Below are 11,048 nucleotides of genomic sequence, written 5' to 3' on the forward strand. Positions count from 1 at the left end.
TGCGTCAGGGACGGCATCAGAGGGCTCCACCTGCGCAGTTGGAGGCCTCTAGGGCTTCAGGGGGCTCCGCCTGCGCAGTTGGAGGTATCCAGGGCTTCAGGGGCCCCGCCTGACCAGTTGGAGGCCTCCGGGGTTCAGGGGGCCCGCCTGCGCAGTTGGAGGCCTCCAGGGCCTCAGGAGGCTCCGCCTGCGCAGTTGGAGACCAGTGTTCTACGGGGGCTCTACCTCGCGGAGTTGGAGGTCGCCCCTGGGGCTTCCGCTGCGCTTACCATATTTAGCCGGTACGGTGTACGTCAATGTATTACCATGGGAAGCTCCGGCGAGACCAAAGAACATTATAGATGACTGGGGATATGTGATGCAATGCGTGAAGGTTGGTCATGCGTCGGCCATTCATTGTCGTCTTTCTGATCTTTGCCCTCGGTAGTTGTCCACCCATGGCTGCACCCGTGGCTGGCTGCGACGCGGGACGAATGATGTGGCAGCAGAAGTGCTTGTTATCATCACATAGATGCGACCCGAAAAATTCCTCTCCTGATTTGGTAGTTGCCTGAAATGATATAGCTGCTGCGCGTAGGATAAAAAATCGACGCCTTAAAAAGTAACGGATCTCGTAGTGCGCTTGACGTTGCCATGCCGAGATAAAACGATACTTTCCGCAACTGCGTTAAGTTCCTTTTTTGCTTCCCTGCTTTTTTAGTTTGTTTACCATGCAGGTTCGCTGTTCAGCTTAATGCAAGCGAAACTTGGCTTATATGTTCTTTTTGTAACTTGCTTATTACGAATCACTAACGCGCAATGAAAGAAGGACGCTTCTCGGATCAGCAGTTAAATTGCCGCTGAGTTGCCAGCGGAACAGCCAGTCGCCGTAATGGCTGACACTGGCTGGCTGTCGGCTTTTGACGACGACCTAATCACATACCGTGGTGTGTTCAGCACCAGCCTGGCCGACCTCTCCGCTGTACAGGTCAGCACAGCCGAGCCGGCCGAATAGCTCTCCGGCATTTTGCCGACGTGCTCCTGACTTTCGTCTAGTTATCTTGGAGTGCCAGACTTTTGCTGACCGGCCTTTTATGTCAGATCGCATACATTTTTCAGCTTTGGTCTCATTGCTAAGTTTTGTGTATGCTTTTGTGGCACTTAGGGACACAGTGTATCGCGTTTTGTCGAAAGAGTAGTGCTTGGAGGTCTTGAGAAGACATCCTTCAAACAGTTTTCTTGAGCGATGAAATAGACGGCAATTGTCGGATTCCCCACTGCTTGACTCAACACTTTCCCCGCCTGCGACTTTGTTTACGACACGCCCAAACTGGCCGGTCCTGCCAAGCGCCGGGGCGCGTAGCATGAGTCCGTCAGGCCGCCCCCCCCCCCCCCCCCCCACACCAGCCTCCACCTGGTGTCGGTCGCCTTCAGCCGCCCGCCCCACCGCCGGCAGCTGACGGCCCGGCGGCGACGCCAGGTGCGCGCGCGCGTCTTCTTCTTCTGCGCCGTGACGTCACTGGTGCTGCTGCTGCCGGCCGCCATCCTGGTGTCGGTGGCTGTTCAGCTGCACGTGCGCGCCAACTCGCCGCTAGCCGTCTTCACCTACCTGCTGTTCGTGCTGGCAGGTCAGAGCGAGGGGGGGGGGGGCGCCGGCTGCCGATGGGCGGCATTAAGCCGGCACCCTCCGTCAGCAGCGGCACGCTGGTTGACATTGTCCTCCATATTAGCCCGGTGATGTCAGAAGCACATCCCTGTTGCTCCAAAATGGCTATTTTGAAAGCATGCACATCCGTTGATTTATCAGTATTTTGGTATATTTTTGCCTACTCATATACTCCGTGTGCGTTCGCTGCTCAGCTCAAGCCCAACCCACGTCCCGCCCATGGAAGGAGCAGCACTTGTTTGGTGCTGAATGCTGCATTTATGTGGAAAGTGTGAATATGTGAGCAGTGGTTACGAAGATGATAGCTTCTAGAAATTGTTACAGTCGGGATGTGCCCAGCAGCTAAATGGAAGATGTTCTCATGGTTCAGATGAAATTCGCTTTGCCTGTATGCTCGCTCGTAATTTTCAGAGCTGCACACACGCAGTCTTTTTTTACGTAGCGCTTTGCTTCCCAAATGAATTTTTAAAGAAAGTTAACGGCAAATATTCGGCCTGACCTTGTGATTTTACATGTCTTTGGCTCTCAGATCCGGCCATTTAGCGCAAAATGGTCTAAAGGCACTGAGGAACAGGTATTGGGTCTACTTCAGTAATGTAGGGAGGCATTATTGGTACATTAAACACAGCGTCCGGCACGCACCTTGGGCTTAGAAGTTCATGTGGACCGAAGGATGGTGCGGGAAACATAAGCGAAGTGCACATTATACCGGATGCGATCATGTCTCTCATCAATTGGCTACTCGTAACAAGCTGATAAAAAACTCACACACCTCTCTCACCCTCCCACGAAATTTAATTTGATTGGGCGTCACGATGTCCGTTATTTTTGGTTATTTTTGGACCATTTTTAGTTATCGGTGGCTGTACGTCGAGCAAACGGCTTGGCTTGGAAGCTGGGCTGGGCGTTCCGTGTTCTCACCCAAGGATGGGTTGAGAATCCTTGCATAAGGGCAAAATTTTACAAAGTGCGGTCATGGCGCATATGAAGCATCTTTGCAGCATGCTGACTCGAAAGCTATGTAAATGAATCTGTCTTACATCCTGAACACCGCTGGGTCGCATACGAGTGAAGAAGTTTACGCACAACGCTTTATATGCGGATGTGCCCACTACATGGAGTATTACTTTCAAAACTGACCGGACTTGAACTTGTGTCGTCTGACCCTATATAATATGGCAAACCCAACACGCTTACTCTATGTCTCGTAAGACATCAGAGCTGCATTTGTTTCGAACATTCAGCAATGCTCTTCCATATTCTATATTGTATATATATATATTCTATATTGTATATATATATATATGTATATATATAATCTATATTCTATATTCTATAACGCGTAACACCAACACAGTGGTGTACCTCACGTCGCCTCACGGATGTTCGAGCATCTTGCTTGCGAGGTGTTCATGTGGGCCAAAGCGGCTCGTCGTGGCGTGCGGCTCCGAATGAGGTCACCCGTGCCGGGCCGACGCCGGAGACGGCCGCCGCGGACGTAACGCTCAGCGCTCGCTGTTTGTGGTACGCCCAGAACCGTGTCGTTTGCGATGGTTTAGACCGCAGCACGGATTAATCTCACGATTAAGTGCCAGGAGTCGTGCTTCGTTCACGATGCCCGCGCGACCAACCGAGGCTGTCACGTGGGGGTGACGGTCTCGTGCGACCAGCTGATCCAGGTATGAGGCCAGGTTCATGTACCAATTCTTGCACGCATGGTAAATGGGGCGCCACATGACTTATATGCATCTCTAAAGCAATCAATACGTAAGTCCGATGGGAGATAAATCGTCAGGTGAACCTCACTTTCACAGATTTCCAAAGGTAATGTACCTTAAAAGGGAGTAGCTTTCCAGCCTTTTTATCACCATGCAGAAGACGTGGGAACTAGTCCAGATTCGGTAAGATTTCTATTCTAATGAGAATTCTCACCCTCATCCTTGTTGAGAGCCCTAATTGTGCATGCTCATTTCCTGCAAGGGCGTGTGTTTGGTTGATAATACCCAATTTATGACACAAAGATGGCTGATAAAAACAGAGCTCACATAGAGCACCTGTGCAGAAGCATTGACCTAGACTGTCGTGTTGTCAGCAACCAGCAAAGAGCAACAACGCGTATAAGCCGATTCCCGAAGCTCTTAACTCGTGCGTGACGGTATAGCTTAAAGAGGAGTTTTTGATGAGCTTGTTACAGGGTTCGCGCTAAATGCGAGTCGATGCATTTGATGCAAATTGTTTTTTTTTTTTTACAAATCGTAAGAACAATCAGATGGCCCTAAGGGCGATTAATGCATGCCCGGCTATGTGTCTTCGAATGGATCAATGCCAACCAAAAACACGACACATCGTGTGGGCCAGCCAAGTCCGTGTCGTTTTAGGTATTTACTTCGTTGTGCGAGTCGTTTTATGCGTTATGGTTGCCAAGGCGAGTCTAGAGGGGGTGACCACGGGGCCTTAGCCCCCCCCCCCCTGGGCCCCGAAGGGCCCCATAGGCTCCGAAGGGGCCCGTATTGACGACCAGATATAGTTTTTTATCGCAAAACGCAACAAAATTGGACATCTTTGGATTTCCAAGCCACCAAGAACAGGTGCAAGCGAAAGTGAACGGCCAACGAGAAGGGAGAAAGATTTACAATTATTGAAAAAGTTAGTAATTGGAAATGCTAAGCCTTATTATGCTGTCCAGGGACCCTATGCTGTTTTCGTGGGACCTATATGCCCGCTTGCAGGGTTAATCCGATCGTTAAGGAGCCTTCCACGTTGCCCTTGGCTTCTTTGTGTTTGCTCGGAGGGCCCTGCACTGTTGCTGTGCCTTTCCTGCTGGTGTGCCCAGGCGCTTTTGTCAATCAGGGGCTTTCCACGGATTATTTTTATTCGTCAGAATGGTTCTGTGAGCTATAGCCGGGGTCCCATATATATTGCCCCTGATCTCTTTGCATTTTCTCGTGGGACCCAATGCTGCTGCTGGGGCGCTATTTGCTCTTATGCCTGGGCACTTTTGATCGATCAGGTTTTCCTCTAAGGATTTTTCCCGCTCTCCCGAAAGGCTCTGTACATCTTTTTCCGGGGCCTCATATGCCAGGGTACACGTAGTTGCTCAAGGGCCCATCATATTAGTATCGGGTTCTAAACACTTGCTCGGTGAACCGTGTGCTGTTGCTAGAGCTTACTTATGATAAGGCACCGAGACACTTGATGCTTAGGCCCCCCCCCCCCCACTTTGATTTAGGGCTCTTTCCCTTTGACTTTATTTTGGGAGAACTCTCTACTCCTGTCAAGGCTCTTGCTGTTACCTGCCGGGGTGCTCTTGATCGCAGAGGGATATCAATTCATGGTCTTGGGTAATTCTCTTTTGCTCAGAGGGTCATGTGCTCTGGCCGGGGCCTTATATGTCAGCCTGCCGGAGTACACCGGTCGTTTAGGGGCACACCACGTGGGTCTCGGATTCTTTTTGCTTGCTCTGAGGACCCTATGCTTGTTGACAGGAGCTTGTTTGTTTGTCTCCTGCGGCACTCATGATCGCCCAGGTTTAGTCCCTATTGGCATCGGTGCCTTAGAGCAGCGTCGGGTATGCGCCGATGAATTTTTACGCGCAGTTGTCGAACGTAATTTGACGCGCCGCTGACGTTGTATGCGTCATTTCCCTTGGTTATTGAATAAGTGACTTATTATACTTGTGCATCACGTTCTTAGCATATTTTGAATGGTAACATATTGTGCACTCCTTTGTGACAAAGGAAAAATTCTGCATTAGTCATCAGCCATCAGATGATTATATCGTCCAGTCAGCTACCCGTAAATAAGCTAGAAATGAAGTTCGCTCTTGGTTTTGATGGTACTTAGCCAACTTGAACTTCTTTCGTCTGTTGTTTTCCAAAACAGGTAGCTTCAAAATCCCAGGGTTTAGCATAATTGATAGAAAATGAGTGAGCTCCATGTATGTGCATACGCAACACATCTAACTTAATGGGGCTGCGCACAGTACAATGGGTTTCCGTTTATTCCCACATATATGTATATATATATATATATATATATATATATATATATATATATATATATATATATATGTATATATATATATATATACATGTATGTATGCATATATACATATATTCACATTACACACGCACACACACACACACACACACACACACACACACACACACACACACACATATATATATATATATATATATATATATATATATATATATATATATGCCCATATATATATATATATATATATATATATATATATATAAATGCGTGCCCACCCACTCCCTCCACCTCCCTTTGATGAAATCCTGGATCCGCCCCTGATCGTTTCATTTTGCAAAATTTGTGATTTGGAGAGGATTCTCACAAAATTTCTTACTTTTTCAATCGCCTGAAGCCGTGCCATCATTTGAGGCCTTACCGATGCGTCCTCGGCTCCTACTCTAAAAGCCTATTTTTTTAGCATCCGACCGCACGCCATCCGGTGAACATTTCTAATGTTGTATTGGCAATGAGCAGTTAGCTCTGGATGCTGAGTATGGCGCTCCACAAGCACTGGACCATGCTGCTGTTCTCAGGACTTCATTGATGCGTCAGATTCATAATTGTGTTACCGCTTTTGAAAGGTCGCTTATAAGGACTGACCATGGAGTGAGCGTGGTCTGACCGTGGGCTGGCTGTGGGCTGACCGTGGGCTGGCTGTGGGCTGACCGCGGTCTTAGCGAGCGCTGCCCGCGGTCTTAGCGAGCGCTGACCGCGGTCTCAGCGAGCGCTGACCGCGGTCTGAGCGTGGGCTGCGCTATCAGCGCGTACTTGATTACTTCTTTCGTGCGAAGTATTAACTCCTCGAGCTTTATTGGTGCATACAGGACCTCAACTGGCAGACAAAATTATCTTCTGAGCATCCGGTATGACTCATTAGGTCATATTCATGATTTAATGATAGCGATTGGATCCTCATACAGCGTCGTAGGGCTAATCATCTTTAAAAAAAAAAACGTTCCGGACGGTCGCCCCGTTGGCCCCCGCCCCTGCCCCCGCTGTCTTATCCGACGCCAACAGCGGGTAGTCAGACCTGTAATGCTGAATATGTGGTGAGTCGGACAGGGACTCTGTTCCTGACAACAACACGTCGGTGTGGTCTGCATGGTGCGAAATGCGGAGCGACACCGGTGTGGAGGATGAGATCATTTGCGGCCATCTGCACCGGGAGTGCGTCGAGGTCCAAGTACCGGTTCCATCTAGCGTGGCGGGAGAGGGCATAAGCCACGGCCCCTGCACAGGGACGACCACCACCGAAGCCCCCGGATGAACGCATGGCGTTCCATCACAACCCGTGCCTCAGACGAGGACGGCAGTGAATGGGCCGCCTCGCGAGCATTGGCCAGTCCGAAGCGAAGCAGCCCGGTGCCCGGCGAAGCCCCATGAGAGGACCCGACCGGCACGACGTACCCGGGTCACTGAGAGGGCAGACCCGCCGCACGTCAGGGGCTTAGCGGGAGCCGGCACGCTGCGGGCTCTCCCAGCGTCGGATCGTACTGTATGGTCAGACGGATCAGCCGAGGGAGGAGGGGGCGTTTGGAGCAGGGGGGGGGGGGGGGCGTGAGGAGCGAAGGAGGAGGGGCCGTCAGTAAACTGCTTCACAGGGGCCGGTATGTGCGGTGTGCGGCGGAGGCGGGGACAGCATGCAGCAGCCTCCGCGCGGAGCTAATCGCAACAAGGCAGGCCTTGCACGTAGATGCGCGCCTGCCGAACACCGCGGCGAGCGGGATCGAGGAGATCCGCCTCTGCGCGGATCCTCGGCCCGGGCTACAACCGCTCCCCGGAGGCCCCGTAGAGCAGACATCTGTGCTGGGCCAGAGGTCTGGGCGCTGCTGCGGCACGCCGCAGTTAAGAGCAAATTATAATTAAAAGCAAATCAAATCTGTCAGCCTTCAGTGGGTCTCATGTGGGGATCGGCGGACATCAGGGGCCAGACGGGCTGGTAAACCGAACCACGCCAGCTATGACCAGAACGGATGCTGGGCGAAACAGACGCTGCTAAAGGATTGCCGGCTTTGTGGACGGATTGGACAATGGTTACCACCAAAAATTGCCGCGAGCGAGGCCGTAGGCCGGGCTGGTCCTGAGCTATGATACAAGTTTCTACCTGAGCGGCCCGACGCCGCCGTCACACTTTCTGGAAGCTGATATCTTTGCAACCACTGATTGCGGGTTCGTGTGGACGTATATAGCACAAGATGCCAAGTTTTTGAAATGTTCCGTTATGTAAACTGCCAGGCATTCGTATGCAGTCCGTCAGGTCAGACGATTGTTCCTGCAACATTATAAGATCACTGCGATTTCATTTCCCCATCGCATTGTGTTGAGATGGAAAAGGTGGAATATTCAAATCACAAACAAAAACGGAAGAAATGGAGCCGATTCGAGGCCTGAACGACGACGATAACGAGAAAACGGGCAATCACATAGCCAAAAATGTAAATTGATGTTCGCAAACCGTCGTCCATTTCCGTGCACGCCCATGCATCCACCTGTTCTGTGGCGCCTTTAACGATTGGTGTCGTGCACGGCAACCAGTCCAGATAACGTGAAACCAACTGTGGATCTCAGCAACCAGAACAGCTGAAGCCGTGAAACCAACTGCAGATCTTAGCAACCAGAACAGCTGAAGCCGTGAAACCAACTGCAGATCTTAGCAAACATAACAGCTGAAGACGTGAAACCAATTGCGGATCTCAGTAACCAGAGCAGCTGAAGACATGAAACCAACTGCAGATCTCAGTAACCAGAACAGCTGAACACCTGAAGCCAACTGCGGATCTCAACAACCATAACAGCTGAAGATGTGAAACTAACTGCAGCTCTCAGCAGCCAGAGCAGCTGAAGAAGTGGGACCAGCTGCGGATCTCAGCAACCAGAACAGCTGAGGCAGTGGAACCAGCTGCTGATCTCAGCAAACAGAGGAGCTGGAGTACTGGAACCAACTGCAGCTCTCAGCAACCAGAGGAGCTGGAATAGTGGAACCAGCTGCACGATGTAGGCGAATGTATCAGCTACACTTCGCTAACTGATCTGCACATAGCCCTGCCTGCTGTGCTCAATATCCATCTCACATATTTGCGCTTTTCAATACCTTGGTTGCAGTTGCAAAGACCGTAAATCACTGTAATTTCCGAGCCTGAGCTGCCTGATAGCCAGCCCCCTTTCGGGAACAGTGCTTGTGAACTGATGTGCGAGTACTGTAGTGATTGTGAGTTGATGCGCGAGTACTGCAGTGATTGTGAGTTGATGCGTGAGTGCTGCAGTGATTGTGAGTTGATGCGCGAGTACTGCAGTGATTGTGAATTGATGCGCTAATGCTGCACCAGCTGACCTCCGCCTGTTACACGTTCATGGGAAGTATGCTTGGCAACGCACTGATGGAAGCTTCTGGTATCAGTTGCCGAATGTGTTTGGCTTCACAAGCTTAGCTGTTAGCGTCATCTACACACAAACTGACAGCATTCACAGATGTTATGGCTCCGCTCGTCCCGCGCCAAGCAAGGCGTCTCACTGGTGCGCTGCTTGCATATGGAAGGACAGATATCGACCAATGCCACGAAGACTGGCAGGATGAATGACTGAAGCATCACTCGAAGATCTGAATACTGTTACTCTCAGAGCCACCGCCCCTGAAACTTGTATTCTAGGAAAGAGAGCCTTGACACCTTGAACTGTCAAGGACTGAAGTTTATAGTAAAAACACAGTTTACAGGAAAGAGCGCTAGACGCTGATCGGCGGAGCCGGGTAGCCTCTAGGGTCTTCAGTGGCTCGCCCATTCCTAAACTCACCGCAGCTCTTTCTGTAACAGTCACCTCCCGTTACAGTTTCGGCCATTTGTCCCAGTGTCTGTCATCTGCTAGCATCCGTCATTAATTGCAGACGCCTCAGATCTGTCAAAGTATGTCGCCTGCCAGAATGAGTCATTTGTTAGTGTGCATTTCCTGTAAGCGTCCGTCATCTGTCACAGTGGCCGAGACCTGTCTCCGTGTCCGTCATCTGTCACAGTGGCCGAGACCTGTCTCCGCGTCCGTCGTCTGTCACGGGGATGTACGCACCGTTTGCCGCAGTGTTCGGTGTCTGCTACGTGGTGGGGCGCTCCCTGGCCGTGTGCCGGGCGGCGGGGCGGGGCTGCCGGCCGACCGAGGCCTCTCCTGAGGCTCGCGTCGCCTCCCCGGACGAGCTGGACGCCCTGCTGGAGTCGCCGCCGCCGCCGCAGCCGAAGCCGGCGGCCGCAGCGGCGCCCCGCCTCCTCTCCACCACGTCACGGCCAATCCTGGCGGAGCACAGCCGACATGCTCCGCCCCCGCCGGCCGCCGGTCACCGCTAGGTGGCGCGAGCGACCAAGGCCTCGCGGCAGCCGCAGCGGGGCAGCAACTGCTGCAGTGAGGCGTCCCCGGGGAACTGCGACAATGCAGGAAGCGCGCGAAAGTGAGCTTAAACGTTATGTTATGTTTGCTTATGCTTTGCTCGACATCGAAGTGACGAACCGTAATACGATTCCGCTGTCGTGTACACATGCTCCATCTGAATACGTTGTTTTTGTTGCGGCGTAGATAGTGACCGTCATGTTAAAGACCACATGCTCCATTTGCTTAATGCGAGCTGTTAACTTTAAAACGCAAGTGACGGTACAGTTTTGTATTTCGTGTGTCTACAAAATAATTAACAAAGCACGATGACGCTGTTTACACTCACTGTAATCAACACCGTCATTACAACAGTCTCCTAGCGTAATATAGTTAATTTTAGAATTAACACGGTGTAACCACCGTCAAACACTGGATCACTGAGTGATCATCCAGGAAAAAACTAAACACCCTGTAAATACGTCAACGACGCGGCCCGACTACAGAACACTTTACAAAAATATCCACATGTATATACACGAACACGCCCGGACCCACACCCAGTCGCTCGCGCGCGCGCTCAACCCTCGGCCGAAGCGGCTCTCCAGATGGGACTCTACCACACTCTACCGGAACACGGACGGGTGGCCGACTGTTGACAGCACACCCCTGGAACTGATCTGAGATACAGGTACAACGTAACCCTACCGAACCCGTGGAACAGAACGAAATCGTTGTACGCGGAGCGTGAGGGCGCGCGTGCTGTTCCGTGTAACCTGAGCAAAGCGACTAGTGGAGTGCGGGCGGCCGCGGTCGCCTCCGCTGCCAGACGCCCGGCCGCGCGCGGGCGGCCGCCACCCTTCCGGAACACACAACACGACGGGTTGTACACTGAAGCGGCGCTGGTGGCGCGCAGGCCGGCTCGGGCGGCCGCCTCTCTCACACGCGCACGCGCAGGGACACGGGCACGCGGCCACGACAGTGATCACGGGCCCCGCACGCCGCACACCGT

At 51.9% G+C, this 11,048-nt stretch overlaps 1 protein-coding gene across 1 annotated transcript; it reads left to right on the forward strand.

Moving 5' to 3' along the window:
• Positions 1-632: 632 nt before the first annotated feature.
• LOC119099915 (uncharacterized) lies at positions 633-10,122 on the forward strand. Its single transcript, XM_037223011.1, has 4 exons — positions 633-967; positions 1,436-1,607; positions 9,758-9,876; positions 10,018-10,122. The coding sequence occupies exons 1-4, from the start codon at positions 872-874 to the stop codon at positions 10,120-10,122; spliced, it is 492 nt and encodes a 163-aa protein (XP_037078906.1). The 5' UTR covers positions 633-871.
• The last annotated feature ends 926 nt before the right edge of the window (positions 10,123-11,048 follow it).

The sequence above is a fragment of the Pollicipes pollicipes genome, unplaced genomic scaffold (genome assembly GCF_011947565.3).
Source record: "Pollicipes pollicipes isolate AB1234 unplaced genomic scaffold, Ppol_2.1 Scaffold_2555;HRSCAF=2994_pilon_pilon_pilon, whole genome shotgun sequence".
NCBI lineage: Eukaryota > Metazoa > Arthropoda > Thecostraca > Pollicipedomorpha > Pollicipedidae > Pollicipes > Pollicipes pollicipes.

Bases quoted from the DNA above. Each gene is read 5' to 3' on its own strand.
- LOC119099915 (XM_037223011.1), top strand. From the start codon at position 872: ATGGCTGACACTGGCTGGCTGTCGGCTTTTGACGACGACCTAATCACA. The intron at 1,608-9,757 runs GTCAGAGCGAGG...CGTTTGCCGCAG, and splicing joins CCTGCTGTTCGTGCTGGCAG to TGTTCGGTGTCTGCTACGTG. The intron at 9,877-10,017 runs GCCCTGCTGGAG...GGTCACCGCTAG, and splicing joins CCTCCCCGGACGAGCTGGAC to GTGGCGCGAGCGACCAAGGC.